The sequence below is a fragment of the Taudactylus pleione genome, unplaced genomic scaffold (assembly GCF_031769625.1).
Source record: "Taudactylus pleione unplaced genomic scaffold, aTauple2 ptg000201l, whole genome shotgun sequence".
In the NCBI taxonomy this organism is placed as follows: Eukaryota; Metazoa; Chordata; class Amphibia; order Anura; family Myobatrachidae; genus Taudactylus; species Taudactylus pleione.
In genome coordinates this window covers 39836976-39856354 of record NW_028284603.1, presented here as the reverse complement: position 1 = coordinate 39856354, position 19379 = coordinate 39836976, and the positions used below count along the sequence as shown (strand labels likewise).

The 19379-nt window shown below is 40.3% G+C and overlaps 1 protein-coding gene across 1 annotated transcript in view; it reads left to right on the top strand.

Annotated features, from left to right (window-relative positions):
* Positions 1-19379, top strand: part of KIZ (kizuna centrosomal protein) — a 158996-nt gene that overhangs the window by 8368 nt on the left and 131249 nt on the right. The window contains exons 3-4 of the mRNA XM_088477334.1: positions 1422-1584; positions 15642-16287. Coding sequence (XP_088333460.1) covers positions 1422-1584; positions 15642-16287 — 809 coding nt within the window. The remainder of the gene's footprint in view (positions 1-1421; positions 1585-15641; positions 16288-19379) is intronic.

The window sequence follows — 19379 nt, the reverse complement described above, 5'->3', positions numbered from 1 at the left end:
CGTGTGGCAGTGGTGTCGACCGAGAGGTTATGCACCGCGGGAGTTTCGTCTGTCTCGGCTACTTGCCTTCCTACAAGCGGGACTAGATCATGGGCTTCGCCTTGCTTCTTTGAAGGTACAGGTTTCGGCCCTGTCTGTCTGGTTTCACCGTAGGATTGCTACAATCCCGGATGTGCGCACCTTTATGCAAGGTGTTCTCCGCATTCAGCCGCCCTTTGTTCCACCTGTGGCGCCTTGGGATTTGGCTGTGGTCCTGAGGGCTCTCAAGGGACCGCCGTTTGAACCACTGGGCTCAGTGGATCTTAAATGGCTAACAGCTAAGACTGTTTTCCTTCTGGCCATTGCTTCGGCCAGACGTGTTTCTGATTTAGGGGCTCTTTCTTGTAGACCCCCTTTCTTGATTTTTCATGGGAACAGGGCAGTGCTCTGCACTCGGCCTGAATTTCTTCCCAAAGTTGTTTCCCAGTTTCATGTTAACAAGGAAATCGTTGTTCCGGCCTTTAACTCACCGGGTCTTTCCGTGGGTGAGGCCACTTTGGATGTTGTGCGGGCCTTAAGGACTTATGTTGACCGCACTTCTTCGTTAAGGAAGTCGGACGCCTTGTTTGTCCTCTATGGCTTCCGTAAAAAGGGTTGGCCTGCTTCAAAGCAAACTTTGGCAGCCTGGATCCGTATGGCTATTTCTGAAGCTTATATTCATGAAGGCCTACCGGTTCCTCCTTCTTTGAAGGCTCATTCCACTAGGTCTGTGGGTCCTTCGTGGGCAGCTCGACGTGGTGCCTCTGCAGTCCAGATCTGCAAGGCTGCTACGTGGTCCTCTGTCCATACCTTCGTGAGGTATTACAGGTTTGACACCTTCGCCTCTCAGGATGCTTCCTTCGGGCTGCGGATTCTCCTTTCAGCACAGGAGCGTCCCCACCCTTAAAGGATACTGCTTTGGGACATCCCAAGGTATCCTGTGGATACCCTATGGACCCTGAAGTAGAAAATATGAGATATGGTAAGAACTTACCTTTGTTATCTCTATTTCTACGAAGTCCATAGGGTTCCACAGGACTCCCGCCCTGTCGCACCTGTGCTGCAGATGGGCTTTGTTCTGGTCACCGGTTTTTCCGTCTCCCTCTGGTGAGAGTGTGATTCTTGTGTGTATCCAGATCTTCCTTCTCCTCCTCCGGCCTATGGCTTGGTAACTAACTGAGGTGCCTTGGCTCGGGGGCGGGGCGGGGTATAGGAGTGGGACCCTAGTGCATCCTGGGAGGCTGAAAGCATAACTCTATGGTGCCCGATGACTGACGTCACACCTATACCCCAAGGTATCCTGTGGAACCCTATGGACTTCGTAGAAATAGAGATAACAAAGGTAAGTTCTTACCATATCTCATATTTTTTTCTAATAAGTATTTATTTAATCGTTTCCCCAGAAATCATCTTAGGTATATGACGCTAAGGCAATCTTTGAGGGAAATCTATGAGAAGGGGAAGAGAGCCCATATAAGGAACCAGGCATTCTTGCAGGAATTTAGTGGCATTGAGACATCTCTACGTGCGCTGATTTCAAATTCTAGGACGTCCCAATATACAAAGGTAATCTACATCAAAGTGTGTTATTTATCAATTATTTATCTGGCATCAAAGAAAAAAAAATACATCCACATGTTTAAGAGTTCAAAAGGTGGTTTAATGGAAGTAGTGGAGATATGAAGGCAATTCTTATTTAAAAATGATGCTTAATGAACAAAATACTATAAAAATAACGCCAGTTACAGATTACTACATTTTAAATAAAATCCACATTGTATAAATCTTCTTGGGTGTGGTCTCAAATATACCTGGAAAATACCTTCCATGTTTAAATGTCACTAACTCCATTTTAAAGGTTACAGGTGTGATTAATTGTTGTTTATAAAGGAATATATGTATGTAGAAGTTAGTACACAAAGGGGAGATGTCTCAAGCAGTGTAAAGAGTGTAGCAGTTGCCCATAGCAACCAATCAGTTTTGAGGTCGTTATCAAGTACATTCTGTAAAGTGATAGGTAGAAGCTGATTGGTTGCTATGGGTAACTTCTCTTATCTACTTCTCCTCTCTGTACATTGCTTCATACATTTCCGCAAAAGCTTTCTCTGCATTTTGCGTACAACCCTATATCCATAGGCTTCTGCTGTAATAGTATCTCCCACCACCGAGTGTTAAGAGATACCTCCAGGAGCAGTTGTTCTCCATTAGCATTGTCCCCAACCCCTTAGTGCTAATATATTCCCAGAGGCAGAGAATATACAGTCACATCTTAGAAATGCCCAGACCTGCATCAGTTGTAATCTAACATCTCTTGAGTCAGTTTGAACACCGGCTAGGCTGCTCATGGCACGGCGACATGAATTATCGGAGTTCAAATGTGGCATGATAGTGGGTGCCCGAAGGATGGGACATTCCATTTCCAAAGTTGTGTGGATATTCTACATTCCTCGATCTATGTGTCACGTGGAATACCTCATGGAAGGAATTACTACCCACCGTGGACATCGCAGTGGCCAAACACTGGTGCTTAATGATCGTGACCAGAGGCGTCTGGCCAGAATTGTCTGTGGTAACAGCCAAGCAAGATTGGCTCAAATCACATCCACACTCCATATCCACAGTGCAGGAGGTACCAATTGCATATCCAGCAGGTCAGTGCAGCATTCTTCAGCTTCCATGGGATATGGGAGCAGAAGACTCACCAGAGTGCCCCTGTCGACACCAGACACAGCCCCTCACCTGGGCTCGTGACGCCGCTAATTGGACAGGCAACATGTGGCTTGGTCCAACAAGTTACGGTTCCAGTTGTTTCAGGCTGATGGTAGGGTTCGAGTGTGGTGCAGACCCCTTGAGGTCATGTACCCCAGTTGTCAACAAAGCACCGTGCAGGCTGGTGGTGGTTCCATAATGGGGTGGGGTGTATTCACGTGGCATGAGTTGGGTCCGCTGGTACACCTTATTAACCAGTAACTGCTACGTTGCATTGCTTGATGACCATTTGCAGCCCTTCATGGACTTTATGTATCCCCACAACGATGGAATATTCCAGCGGGATAATGCACTGTGTCATCGGTCCCAAGCTGTTCTGTCATTAGGCAATTTGGCATCCTCATCTCGGGCAGTACCATTCAAGCAACATGTTGCTCATCGTCCCTCTTGCTTTCTTTCCCTACCCTGATGTTCTGCTCGCCGACCTTGCTCGCTAGCCATTGACTGCAGGAAGTAACGTGGTTAAATATGTCACTTGCGCTCCTTCCTGAAATCTGTGCCTTTGGAGCAAGATGACAGACTACATGAGTGGATAAGTAGCAGGAGAGGAACTAGCTTAATTGAGCATTTATTTCTGTTGCCACTTTTTAAATACATTAGTCAAAGCCACTAATTATCCTTCTGGGTTAGTAAGTATAGCCCTAGAAGTCCTTCATCTACCATCATTGTTAATATGATTTCAATCCATTTTAGCACACAGAGTAGAATTATCCTTTAAGGACTAATTTAATAACATTCTTAGGAAAAGAAAATTATTTGAAAACTTATTTATAACATATTTGATGAAGACACTGCTGTAGTATGATAATTTTTACCTTTTGTAGAATAATCCTAACGAACATCCATGTCTTGAATTCTTTTACTGCTTGCTTGTTGAATAAGTATGTGTATGTCTTGGAAAAAGTCTTGTCACCTAGGTCATCCACTTTACATGGTAAGTTGCCTAAGAACCCTTGTTGTGTAAAGGGGCATACACACGAGACCATATCTTTGAATGATATTAACGATATAGTTCAACGATATATCGTTCAGTGTGTATGCAGTGAACGACCAACGATGCGCGCTCCCGCTGGACGATAACGATATCTTTGGTCGTCCGGACATGCAGGCCAATTTGGACGATATCGTCAAGAATTGCCTGATGAGAGATGTGGCATGATGACTTCACTTAAAGATATCTTTCAGTGTGTACACCTAATATCATTTATCCTGCACTACAGAAATTTCAAGGGAAATCTTTCACCAATGTCGTTCATACAGCACATCGTCCCGTGTGTATGCACCTTTAGAGCCACTCATCAGACCAGCTTTCATCCAACCATCCAACTAGTTGGTTAGTTAGAATGAACATCTGGTAATGTATGGGAGCAAATGACCATCAGCAATTTGCTCCCAAACGCCAGAAAACAGACGAAAACTGTTGTTCAGACAGGTCGGTTAAATTTGTTTGACTTAAACAACGTGTCTGAACTTTACAGTTCTTGTCCATACATTACCAGATTTTCCTTCCAACCAACCAACCAACCAACCAACCAACCAACCAACTAGTTGGATGAAAGTTTTCCAGTGTATGGCAAGCTTTAGGCAAATGTTGCATTTACAATCTTATAATTATTGACTGAGAATGTTCTGTTGGCTGAAGCCACAATGCTGCTTCCTGAGCAATTCTAGAAAATGAATGAGTATGGATCAGTAGTATTTAACCTCTTTGATGTGATGATACACACTCTTTAATGTATTCACTGTTTTTGTGACACACATTCAAATCTTGTAAAAAACCAAAACCATAATCCTTAACCAGTATGCGTTGAGTTCTAAATCCAAGGCAAATGTCTTAAATAGGATCAGGATATAGTTGACGTACTACACATACACTTTATATCTATAAACCGCTGTCGGCAGTAACAAGGACTGTCCCCCCCAAACATGACAGCTGGCAGGAGACATGCTGATCCATCTATAATCTGCAGTGCAATCAGCTAGTTTGGTCTGACCTTTCATACGTGTGTAGAGCACCAGTGGTTGAAAACTGAACAGATATTGATTAAACAGGTCTGTGCACTTTAACTAAGATATGGAAAATGTTGGGTGCATTTGAAGTGCTAAATCTTTTTTCCATAGACCTCCATTCATTGCTGAATACATCATCATAATTCACATGAAGTGTAATGTATTTTACCCAACATGTATGAAATGAGGACTATATTGGCTAAATGAAAATCCTATCCCTGAATACTTGTTCTTATTCTGTAAAGGGCTTCTTTGAGTTATTGTTCTAATGGACTCCACATGGTTTTCATACTGCGCACTTCCGGAATCCAAGTGTTTATATGGGTGTACCTATCTGCATTTTTGCTTTTTTACATGAAAAGTAAGCATTGCTAGCCCCAAGTTTGTATTGGCAACTGAATATTCTCTAAATAAAATAATTCACTGAATATAGTAAAATCGCTTATGATGAACATAAAGCTGGGCCATGAAACAATATAAAGTGATTGAAGAAGGCGAGTCAAGCATATCTCAAAACTGGTATACACTCAACACTCATGTACGTAGCCACTCATTGTTGTTACTCATTAGGATCCTTTGCTGCTAACATTGTTGCCATGTCAACATGGACTAAAGTGGCTTAAAGCCTCGTTTTCTTGCCAACTAACTAAACAAACTACATGGCAAAGGTAAAATTTGAATACTTGACATTCAAGCGCGACAGCTGTTTTTATTTAGTTTTTTTTCCTTCTCGTTTGAATTTGGTTTCTTTGTGCAATGATGTAAATAACTGTGGTGGCGAGTCTTCTCTCCTGCACCAATGTCATCCAAAATAAGATGTGAGGTTAAATGTAATCGAGCGCGAGCCGCTGCAGTAATACATGCGAGTATTTTTAAAGCAGCAAGCATGTTAAAGGCTAAACCAGCAGGCATACTCGCACGTATTCCCACAGCAGCGCCAGCTCAAAGTCTATTTAGTCTGTGGTATTAACACCAGGGGCCAAATGTAATAGGGTGAGAGTATAGAAAATGTGAGAGTTTAGCAGTAAACTCTCACATTGGTCGAGTTTTATCAACTGGATGAGAGTTTACATCGTGAGAGTTTTTTGAGTCTGAAAAACATGCGAGTTTGCTCTGTTGCTTTGTTCTCTGCCCTATTACTGTACATTGGTCGAGTTTTAAAAAGTGTGAGAAAACTCTCACATTTTCTAAACTCTCACCCTATTACATTTGGCCCCAAGACTTTAATCCATAAAAAACATCTTTTGGTCTATTTGCATTTGTGGATACAGTTGTTGTGCTTGCTGGGTTCAAACGCATTCTGCGCCTTTATATTTTTGTTTCAACAAACAAAAATACCTGTAAGTCAATGACCATACTGTCCCCTAGCTCAACAAAACCATGACCTGGCACTTACTTACTAATCGCCTTATAGCAGTTTTTGCCCTTCTCTACTGTCATGATGTGGATTAGCCCCTTCACTGCTGAGTGTTTTCTCACCCTTGTGCTGAGGTAACTTTAATTTTTTTATTTGCGTTTTTCACATTCCAACATCAATATCAATGATTTTTTTTTTTTTTTTATGCGGCACCCACACAAATTATACCTTGGTTTGTTTTTTTTCAGAACACTGTATTTTCAGAAAAAAATCGTTAATCTTTTACTCATTGTAACATGTAAAAAAAAATAACCCAAATGTCCAAAAAAAGTTTTTTTTTTTATTGAAATTTCAAAAAAGGGAACCAAAATCAAACATGATTTTTTTTCCCATCTTCTGAACACCACAAAGAAATACTTTGTGGTCCTTGTTTTGCCAATAATCCACCTTTCCAAAATATTAAAAAGCAGAATTCTATGGGGCAAATTAAGTTATCCACAAGGTTTACCTGTGGCTAATTGCTCTGGTCTGAATTATTCAGTGGAGTGCAGATACCCTGTGCGTTAAGCCCTAGAGGGGGCAGCACAGACGGCATTACTGCCTCACAGCACTGAGGTCATGGGTTCGATTCCCACTACGGCCCTAACTGTGTGGAGTTTGTATATTCTACTTGTGCTTGCGTGGGTTTCCTCCGGGTACTCCGGATTCCTCCCACACTCCAAAAATATACTGGTTAGGTTAATTGGCTACCAATAAATGTAATCCTAGTTTGTATGTGTGTGAGCATGTGGTAGGGACTATAGATTGTAAGCTCCACTGGGGCAGGGACTGATGTGAATGTCCAGATATTCTCTGTAAAGCACTGCGGACCATCTGTGCTGTATAAATAACTGGTAATAAGTAATTTAATGCAGATTTACAGCCTCAGTAGCTCTAACGAAAAATTTGTGTTAATTGTACCCACTGGGGCTTAACACACAAAGTAACCCATAGATACTGGGCACTTAATGCGGAATCTATTGTTTAATGTGTGTTGGCCGCAGGTTTACTGCGCAGGGAAAATTCATAATAATTGAAAAGCTACGGGCATTAAACTCAAAGCCTGATCGGTGTTTGAAAAACTATGGCTAATTGAATCTGCCCATAAGTGTAGGTTTTGACAAAATAAAGGTGCACTTGAAAGGAAAATGTATTTTGAATTTATTTTTTATTTTTTTAACTTTTGCGATCTCAAATTAAACTCTTCCTATTTGTAGCGCGCCATTGTCACTTCCCGCACGGACCTGGCGGCTCCTGGGGTTTCCACTGGTCCTTAGTAATTTTTATTTTTTAAATCATTATTTTTGTTTTCTCGCTGCAGAGGACAAGTGAGGCTCATCCTCCGGAGTCTTACTGTACATCCAGAGGACAAACCCAACTGCAGCAAAGGGGTTAAGCAATATGGATTCTTCAAACCACTAAGAACCCCATTGTTCTCTTATTTTGGTGACTTTCCAGAAGTCATTCTCATCTGGTTATATCATACTGCCACACACGTCAGTTTTCCCATATATGCCTTGGGTTCTTGTATGGCTTATCTCCCACATTGTAATCTTCGTAGAGTGCCCAATATGGTTGCCTCACCTGGTACACTCGTGGATGGGATGAAAAATACATGGACTCTATTATGGTGGGACTCTACTCCTAGCTTTAGGTCGCTGCAACCACCCATTTTGTGTCATCTCTTCTAGGCATAATCTAATCCACCCAGGGTAATCCTATGTAGTGCACCCAAGATGGCTGCATCATCTGGTACCTTTTTTTTGGTGGAATATATAACCTTATTTCTCAAAATGTCTTCACCAACACTGCAATATGCTTATTGTGCTCTCTAGGTTTTGGTTGTTTTGAATTACCTCCGTGTGGTTTTCTATTTTCTGCAATATCTAATCCTTGAACAATGTACCATGTTCTCTGATGTCTGTAAAGTGACTTTCTGTCCTGCGGGAGAAAAGCGCTATATAAATAAAATAATAAATTATTATTTATTATTAAAGTAGGGGAAAATCCCCTTTGTGGACTTTTCTGTCTTCGAAAAAGGAAATACCACTCACACAAACAGAAAGTGTGATACTTATATTAATAGCATAAGGGCTATTCTTATACAGCAATCTCTTTTCTTCTTTGTCAATATTAAAATTGTACTTTTATATACTCAAGTTGAGTAGTAGATGACTCTACACCAGAAAACTCTTAAAACGCAAGATTCTTAATGTCTCTCCTAAATCACTTAGTTTGCCAAATGTGCCCATTGTTTAGGCTAATATGGTCATTTAAGACCAATTGCCCCACACTAGCGTATTATGTGGGTCCAAAAGGATCAACCAATTTTGATTGGGTGTGAAAGTGAATCCTGTTTGTCACCAACATCATTTGAACAGTTTATATTTTTAGCTCCTGCTCAAAAACATTTTGTTCCTTGCAATCGTCTTAAATGGCCTTCTGTGGACTTATATGACTAACCGTATTTGATAATGGTTTTAAGTACTTTAAATCAGCAATACATCTTCAGATATATACTGTACTACCGGTCAAAAGTTTTAGAACACCCCCTTTAACAATTTTTATTGAAATGTAAGAAAAAAAAATCCAGTGAATAACCTGATATGGTAAAAACATAAGCGGTAGTGTACGTTTTCTAATTTTTGTTATTTGAAAGATACATTTCCAGAACACAAGAAATAAATCGGATTGGAAAAAGTAAACATTGATACTTAACTTTTTAATAAAAGTAATGGCATACATTCTACAAGCCCTTATTCCCATTGAGACTCTATCCTGCGTGCACAACTGAAGCTGCTTCAAGGGAATAATCCCAACATAGAAAACCAATCTACCAAAGAAGTGGTCCAAAGTGTATTGACTTTTTTATGCAGTCTTGACATACATTCAATTGTTTACATACAGTATAGCCAACAAATGGTTGGCTATATAATAAGGTTCCATACAAAAGGTTGACCATGATTTAGTTGATACCAGATATGGAAGAAGGTCTACATGACAAAAGATCCACAGGTACAAAAGGTCGACAAGTTAAAATTTCGACATGGTAATGATAGACACTTTTTTTTTTTTTGGGGGGGGGGGGGGTGGTGGTTAGGTTTAGGCACTTGCCTAAATGTTAGGGTTAGGTTACGGAAAGAACAGCTAGGTTTAAGCACTTACTGGATGTTTAGGTTTAGGCAACCAGGGGAGGGTTAGAGTTAGAAAAAAGTCCACCACCTCTGTCGACATTTTGTACTGTCAAACCTTTGACATGTTGACCTTTTTTCCCTATTGACCAAATGATTGTCTACCTTTTTATTGTCGTTCTTTTGTATCACACCCTTATAATGATATTTACCATGCACTAATGTGGCATAACTCTTGTGGTTAAATATCTATATGTCATATTACATCAGTGATTTATGCACCAAGTAGAAAATAAAAATATTTCCTGCCATCTTCTTTATTTTCCATAAAAATCTCAGCCCTCCTCCTCTTCCTGCTGCTATTTATTGTACACTGACATTTGTCATTGCAAAACCTGTTCAACACAATAATGTCTTTTTAAGCATGTGTAATGTTGCTTGCATCATATTAAGTCCTTCCACACTGCACAGCACAATTGGCTCTTATGTGGATGCTTGGTGGTTCTGCCAAATGACCAGATTGTAGTGTGTGCGCCTATGTTGATGTTCAATATCTGATCAATTATGTTCAACTTTGCAAGAATTTTATTGTTTTTTCCATTTGAGATGTTAGTCATCGGCGGATTCCTGCAGCAAGTGTACAGTAGATGTGTCGCCCGTACACACAGCCAGCCTTTAATAATATATCTGCATTGGCTCTGCTGTAGGGCAAATGTGATATGTCTGTAAACTACATGGTTCAGACATATACACCCCCGCCAATGCGCTACAGATATATCGCCTGGTCAATGGAACGGGCGATATATATCTGCCAGTGTGTACACAGCTTAAGAAATATTTTTTGTTGCTCACCTTGAACATATTATTTATTACTAATTATAATTAAATGTGTGACTTAATTCAGTCTAATTGTAATCCTTCTGAGTTATTTAATTTCTTTAAAGGGATCCAAATATCAGTCTACGTTCCGTTACCATGTTTGCCATGATCTTGTGTATACGCGTTAATAGCACACATTACAAAATATTATTCTATCGCTCCATGAAGCGCAACAGAAGACAGCTATTTGATTTGTTTGTTGTGTACTTTATCCCCCCTCTTTTACAAAGGAGAGGAAACCGATTACATATCTGCTGGACCGTCAGAATCCGCTGAAATGTATTCGGTTATGTATCTGTAGTAATGCAGGCCACTAATCCCTCCTACTATCTCCATATAAATGATGCCGTTCTAGGCTATTGCTTCTTTCTTCACTTAAAAAAAAAAAAATCAAAAAATCCCAGCAAAGCCCTTTCAGATGAAATGTCTAAAAACATGGCGTAATAACTTGGAGCATGCTGGCAAGTGTAGTCACTTGTGACTGCGTGAATCCCCCTCAGCAAGTCAATATTGTAATAAGCAAAACTGGTAACATCTCTCCATTATTCAGAGGAGCCAACAGCGTGCTTGTCCCTTAGGCAGCAGCATTCATTAAGAAAAGCTTACTGGGCTGAAAGCTGGAAACAGATGATAACAGGATATGATTTTCATATTTAATGCATCCCCTTGGAAGAGTATGTGTGCTGCAGATTGATAGAAGAATCTACTGCTACTTTAGTGAAAGACTTTCTACTTTGCCCTATAGCTACCGATGGAATCATTCAGCCAAGAAATTACCTTTTCCTCTTTCTACCTGCTTTCTGTATCTGCCAAGCAGGCAGCCTAGCTGCCAGTGAATTTTATTGTGCAGTTAACTGTTTGGTATTTAAGACTCTTATCAGAAAAGAAACAGAGGCCACACATTTTTTTTTTTTTTTAAAGTAGGAATAAGGTTTGAGTTTTCTTCTTTTTTTTTTTTTCCTTTGGTGTTTAGCTGGCATAAACGTGTTTGCAGGAAGATGTTCCTACAGTCCTGCTTGCTCATTCCCTTCTGTGTGGCTGTTAAAAGTTTGTGTGACTTTTAGTAGTACAGTACACTTGCATTATGCTTGGTTTCTCTGAAGTCCATGGATAGGGCTTTTGATCCTTGTATAATGGAGAAGGTTTCACAAAGCGGTCTCATGAGTAAGGATGTAACAAACCTGTTTACGTTACCTGCTGTCTCAGGTACTGTGGGGGAGATGTATCAATCATTGGAGGGAGATAAAGTACCAACCAATCAGCTCCAAACTAATTTTTCAAACACAGCCTGTAAAAAGACAGTTAAATGCTGATTGGTCTGTACCTTATCTCTCTCTCTCCACTTTGTCTCTCTCCAAGCTTTGATAGATCTCCTCCTCAGTCCTTATTTCTCCTATTCACAACCATACCTGGCAGATAGTATCTTTTTAGTACGGGCACCCATATTTTATATAGATGCTTCTGCCTTGGAAGTTAGGGCCTGAAATTCAGCCATTGTAAAATCTCACTCTTCAATGGCACTGAAGCCGAACTAATAATGGAGGTGGATATTGCTCCTGATGTCAAGTACCTGTATTCAAACTGATTGCTGGTGGGCAATGTACCCTCTACGATACAGTCTGAGATGAAAGTTAAAAACTTAATCTAATGAGAACTTCATCTAGAAGGATTGTGTTGGGAATACGCTGTTTAGGCATCTCTGTATAATGGGTATGGGAAATTCAATTTTTATGGCTAAAATTTATCTAGTGGTAGACTCCTGCCGGAAACCACATAAGTGTTACAGGAAAATATATGGGGATTTACTAAAATTTATAATAGGGGAATTACTAAACATAATAATTTAGGATAAAATGGAGCATTAATTACTATAATTCACATTTATTTTAAGTTTTGTTTTTTTTCTGTAATGGTGCCCACACACACAGCGATATTTTACCCGATCTGGCCGATTCCGACGCATTGGAACGACAGAATGTGTAAAATATGCCGAAATCGTGAGTCACCTCTTACGGTCACGATGCGATGTGCATACCCGCAGGTCACAGATTGCATCTTTCGATCTGCCGTGCTGTAGGGCAGATCTGACAATCTCAAGTCAGGATGCACTGGAGTAGTTAGGAGGCACGATAGATCGTATGTCGCATTGGCACCTTTTTCATACCAAATCGTGTGCAGGACTGCCGGGGAGCTCCCGGGGAAAGTTCAGGGGGAAATCGTGTACATCGGCTGATCGGGAACACATTGCTATGTCTGTGTGCACCTTTACAGAAAAAAAAAAAATAATTATTTGGTGAAATGAAAGTGAACCTTGTAAATTTTCTATTATCCAAGACAGAAAATTGCAAATGTGAAGGCAGATGCTCCATTTATTTATTACTTAAAGCTCTGTGAGTTCCCAAACTCGATCTTCAAGGCACACCAACAGTCCTGGTTTTATGGATAACTATGCTTGTGCACAGGTGACTTAGGGTCTGATTCAGAGATGAACGCAATGGCGGTTATGTCCGCAGATTGAGCGATTGTTTACAATTCTGCATGCGTATAAGCCACGCTGCGTGCACGCTGCGTACACATTATGACTACGGACGCACCTCAGAATACATCGCAGAGTGATTGACAGGTTGTCATGGTTTGGGCGTGGTGATGGGGATGTGGCAGAAAAATGCAAGTGTGCCTGTCCGTTTAAACGCCGTTATGTGGGCATGCATAAATTAGCCACTGTGAGTGCATACGCAGCATGAGAGGCCTCTGCGTGAGAGGAGAGCTCCCGAGACTGCGGTTGGTCAAACCTGCCACAAGGGCAAGATGGCTTCCGATGTGCGTCGATGGTACCGATATTTACACAAGTATGCGTCTTCGCACGCAGGTAAGAAGGCAGCAGTGGGCGTTTTTATGCCCTGGTGATCTGTGCAAATCATATTTACATTGACCATAAATAATTTGATTTGGTGTTTGACCACTAACCTGAGTCACCCCACAGACTGAGGTAGTTGGTTCGATACCCACTACGGCCCTAACTGTGTGGAGTTTGTATATTCTCCCTGTGCTTGCGTGGCTTTCCTTCGGGTTTCCCGGTTTCTTCCCACACTCCAAATAATATACTGTCGGGCTAATTGGCTCCCACAAAAAAAAAAATCACCCCTAGTGTGTGTGTATGTGTGTGAGCATGCGGTAGGGAATATAGATTGTAAGCTCCACTAGGGCAGGGACGGATGTGAATGGCCAGATATTCTCTGTGAAGCGCTGTGGAATTTGTGTGCTCTATAGAAATAACTGGTAATAATAACCCCTGCAAGTGTCCCCAGGCACCCCAGGGTGCCACAGCGCACAGTTGGGGAACCAGTGACTTAGTCCATAATGTCTAAGTTAATAAATACGAACACTCACATGCTTACTGACTGACTGTAAAGTGAGCATTCCCAGCATAGTTGTATCTGGCTTGTGCTGCAGTGTGATTGGGTAGGTACTGCATTCATAGAAATCAGTGATGGCCACTTAGCGCTTAAAAACTGCAGATCCTGCTCTGGTTATTAAACTGATGCAAAAACATAATGTGGACAAGGCCTTTGAGGTATATAAAGAGAGCCCCAGACTATTGCTGTGCAGAAACATTGTATTGTTTAATTAGATATTGTGCATTTTGTGGTGGTGGGAGAGACCCTCCTGTTAAACAAATATATATTTTTTTCTTTTTTGTATGTGGGCGCAATATAAGTCACCCAGTGGTTGATGTATCAAGCAATGAAAAGAGTGGATAAGTGGAACAGTGGAAAAGTTGCCCATAGCAACTTATGAGCATGTACCTATCAGTGTATTTGATAAATGCTTCCTCAAAGCTGATTGGTTGCTATGGGCAACTTATCCACTGGTCTACTTCTCCAGTTCTTTAACTGCATGATACATCCATACGCGATCCATACAGTCCTTATTCTGGCATTAACAATCTGAATTGGTATCTGCTATCAATGTTTCAATAATAAAATTATAAGTCCACAATCTTCTTTTTTGTTTTATTGATTTATGGTTCACATGGGACAGTTGTGAAAACTGGTACTAAGCTATTGTTGTTGCTCATAGCAACAATCAGAGTGTAACTGTAATTTGTTGGAACTCGTTTTGTGCCCAAATCTCCCCCTCTGACTGCACGTCCACAAATCCAATGAACTTTAGCGGGAATATAACTTCACTTGTGGCTTCTTGCATGTCGAAAGTTGTAGCCCCTATACGCTAGCGACAGATTGTCATGATGCTGCCATCCACAGATCCCGGGTCAGAGGGTTGGTGAAATCCAACATGTTGGATTCACTGACTTGCCGTCTACTATCAAAATCTGATTGTAATATGCAAATCGGTGAAATTTAACATGTCTAATTTCACGGATCCTCCGATGGATCCCGGGAACATCGATGGCCGCCGGTCAGCATTTCCGACCAGCAGATCGACGTTTCCAATCTGATCGCAGGATGGGACAATAAATCGGTAGCTGTATGGGGGGCCATTACTCTTGCACCACAGAATGGACATTTTGATGCTTCTTCAAAGACCTCCATAATTGGCAAGTCTTACCGATTGTCATAATTAAATAATGTCGCTAATGAAAATATGCTCAACTTTGCACCTGTTGTAAGTCTCAAAAACGTCACTGTTATTCTCTGTTAATCAATATTCTGCGAAGATCCATTTAGTACACTCGGACCGTTGATCAACACACCCTGAGTTAACTCCTCCTCTAATCTGTTCACTGGTGGCTATTAAATGTGTTTTTGTTTTGTGAGTTTGCTAAGATTTATATACCTTTTATGTAATCTTCTACTTTTAATCATTTTACTTATTATATTACAGCCATCTTGTATACAATGTTTTACCATCTTATGTCCTCTTGCAACACAATTGTGTATTAATAATAAAAAGCACATAATTACTTCGGACGTGTTTGCTAACATTTGGAAGAGGTAAAATATGGTCTGCATTGTAAAATTGGCATACATATATTTTCAAATAAAGTTATTGGTGACATTTTAACAAGACTTACAAATAGGGCCTTGTTCAAATATTTAAAACAAAAATTATAATAAATAAATATTTGAACAAGGCCCTATTTGTAAGTCTTGTTAAAATGTAACCTATTTGACTGTTATTAAAGTTTTTTTAAGTTTTAAAAAAAGTTATTTGTACAACTGATAAAATGAGAGATTTGTTTTATTATTTTTTTTTCTTTAAATCTATTTTTTTCTCGACTCCACTTTCATAAAAATATCCCTTTTAATGTGAAGAAATAAAAATGGGGACTGAGGCCAATGTACTTTACACAATACAAATAAATATTAAAGGAATTTTAATACTGGCTCCTGAAAACATGCCCTTTTAAAGGAGAAGAGAAACTAATTTCCTACTGTCCAGTGTTCTCTCTAAGCCCCAATACCTGTATTTTCCAGATGCTGCAAGTTTCACATCAGGCAGAAATTAACACAAGCGCAGACATGTCAAGTAGAACCTATCATCCAGCAACAATCTTTATGGGCCGCCAAATGTCAGCCAACTCAAGCATTGAACATTGCCTTACACAGAGGAAATCTCCCCGGCCCACAAAGAGCTTTTCTATTTCTGACCCACATTCAGTCAGACAGGCAGCAATAAACAGCAATCTGACAGACAGCTGTGTAGTACCAGCTAATAGTGACACTCAGTGCTTAAATAAGCCTGACAAAATAGATGTGGAGACATCATCCTTCCAGATTAGTCAAAAAATGCCGGTCACATTCATCGCTGCTGCTGTGGAAGCGAGAACACACCGCGCAGAGAACGACAAGACTCAAAGTGGTAGGAAACATTTAGTTGAAAGCGAGCAATCTGCACAAGTTAGCACACAGACTCTGGAAAGATTAAGTCCAGAGAACAGAACAGGGGATTTACAGAATGACAGCCCAGGCAACAAGGTGGAAGATTCATTGATGTATGAAAGGCTGGTTCCTAATGAAGAGAGATTTACACACACAAGCCCCTCTGGATCTCCACCTGATGCCAGCGATTACATAAATAAACAAACATCAGATAACCATAGCGGCTGTGAAAATCTGTCAGGTATGATTACTGTACTCCTTTTCTCCTTTTTTTTTTTTTTTTTCTTCTTTACTGTTGATGAGTTCTTCTCTTTTCTTTGGCATGTTCTTTTTTTTTGCCCTTGGCTGGAGGAAGCAGGAAAAGTGGGCTATGTGTGTATGTATGCATATATGTAATATACATGTGTGTGTGTGTGTATGTATGTATGTGTATATATATATATATAATATTTTACATACAGTATATTATATTCTGTGTGTTACATGTTGTTGCAGCTTGTAATTGACTGATACACACCAGGGCTTAGTAGTTCTGTACCGTGACCTTGTGCCACTAGCAGGGTGACAAAGAGTGCATGTCTGATGGTCTTCCTGCTGCCTTGAATCTTTCTTGTAGGATGATTCTAATGTGTGGGTTCTGGGCTCTACATAAGGGGACCACCAGAGTTACTGGAGGTAGTGAAGAGTGCTTACATTTTGGATGAATGGTCGTCTGATCTGCATAACCGAGGCAAGGAAATCCGCGTTTCTCACGCAGACCTTAGCCTCGGCACTCCCACAAAATGGGGCGACACGCCCCCATTTCCGGGAACATAGGTCGGCGCTCCCCAAACGGCCGCAGCCTTTCATTTAGGCTACGGCTGGGAGACAGTGCAAGCGAACTTGCAGATGGAGGCCTGCACAAGTACAGCACACATTCTGTACATGCCAGTCCTCCCACCATCAGATGTACGCAAGCCATTGGGTTGCGTACATCTCTGAATGAGGCCCATAGACATTCCATTACAAAACGACTAAAAGTTTAAAAAAAATATATTATTTTGTCGTCCTGATATCGCCATCCAACTCAGGTCTCCTCTATATAATAATCTGGTAAAGTCTGTTCAGACTCATACATGCATGTGTAGTGGTGGCCGCCCCTCCAACAGCTCCCAGTGCACTTCGACGGGACAGACTGAGGACCTCATCGCTTTGTGCCGGGAAGGGAAAGTATATAGTGAAGGGGAAGGTGGTGGAGCAGGACAGAATGGGGGCAAGGCAGAGCAGCAGGTCCTTTTTTACTAGTTTACTAATATTGCAGTTAAGTCCAAAATTTGCTGTGATCTACAGCAACCAATCTGCAAATAGCTTTTATCTGGCTTACACAAGTTACAATAAAAGCAAGTTCAGCAGTTCAGAAATAATTTCTATGGTTTACTGCACATGTTACAATGTTAACACATGAATCCTTGTAAAAAGCTTTTTAGTAGCAATTTGTCTAAAGGCCACGGGTGCAACATGATGAAAACAGTGGGATTTCCTGGGTCTTGACCTCAAAGGAGAAGTTCACTTTCACATAATTTTTGCAGGAGTATTTGGTTATTCTTGTATGTCGACCGTTAGCTTGTCGACATGCATTAGGTTGACATGGTCAGAATGTCGACAGTGGCCATGTTGACATTCATCATATCTACAGGGATGACATGTCGACATGATAGAATGTTGACATAACATCCCTGGTGGTGTTGATTGGAAGCAGCCATGATAAAACTAGACAATTTTTAAATAAAATAGAAATAAAAAATATGAACAAAATCCCCATGTTTTTATTTGCTAGGTATGCCCAGATTTGCAGTACACTATTGTTAGCGCCAATAACAACTCTTTGGGGTCAATGCAATTAGGTGCGAATTGTGAGTAGCGAGGTTGTTTCATGAAACTCGCAGACTTTGCATGAATGCGCACTCCCGAGAATTCTCCAATCCAATTAAAAATGCCTATTCGCAGTACTCGCAGCGGAGGTTTGCGAATTGACTGCCAAATGAGATGCAAGAGAAGTGCATGAAAACGTGGGGAGATCATCCTGGACCCACCAATATTGATAATTTAATTAGCAGGACCGTATAGAAGGATGTGTTTGGGCATTAGGAAGGTACTGTAGGTTTTTAAATGGTGTCAAATGGCTGATTTGTACTTTTAAAAAAATAAAATAAAAAGCACAAAAATAATATAAAAGGCACACTTTTTTCGTTTAATCTCAAACTAATTAAAATGAAAAATGCAAAAAAAAGTAGTAAAAAAGACGATTTTGGAGTACTTTGAGGGCACCTTGAAAAATTGTAAAAAAAACAATTTTCAATTAAAATATTGTAATTAAATTTGGGGTGCCTAAACTAACAAAAAGTTGATTTTGGGGTAACTTGAGGACTTTTTATTTATTTTTTTACACCAAAAATGTACATGTAATTATTTGACTAAATAAGCTAATTAGAAACTTCCAATGCCTAATTGGTCATTCGGGGGGGGTGTCCAAGGGGGTTCAGCACAGTGACCCCACATTGTAACCTTAAAATAAAGATTTTCCTTTCCATCTCTCGCCCTCAGGGAGGTGCTAGTGGAAACTTGCGAATTCAGTCTGACTGATCAGTGTGAGTTGCAAATTGGATTGCAAAATGAGTTCGCTATGCGAATTCGAAGTGAAAATCGCAAGTAAAAATTAGGAAAAAGGGTGATTTTGGGGTACTCTGAGGGCACCTTGAAAAATGGAAAAAAAAATGATAATTAATTTTCAACTAAAAAATTATTGTAATTAAATTGGGTTGCCTAAACTAACGAAAAAGTTGATTTTGGGGAAATTTGACGACAGTATTTTTATTAACCTAAAAAACGACATGTAATTATTGGACTAATTAAGCTAATTGGAAACTTCCAATTGCCTAATTAGTCATTAGGCAATTGGGGTTTAGCACAGTGTCCCGACATTTTAACCTTAAAATAAAAAATGTCCTTTCCATCTCTCACCCTCAGAGAGTTGTGAATGGAAAAATGCGAATTTAGTCTGACTGGTTCAGTGCGAGTTGCCAATTGGATTGCAAAATGATTTCGCTATGCGAATTCGAAGAGAAAATAGCAACTCACACCTTGCAATTCGCACCTAATTGGATTGCCCCTTCCTGTTTTCTATATTTATAATTATATGGCATTAATACTGTCATGCAGCTTGTACCATGTACAATATGGTTAAAACCGAGCGCGAGAATATTTTTTCTGTTTTGTTTCAAAATGTTGACTGCCAATCAAGACTATATTACTCATAGTTAGGTGTGGCTAGCCAGGCAGCCCTTGTCTAGATGC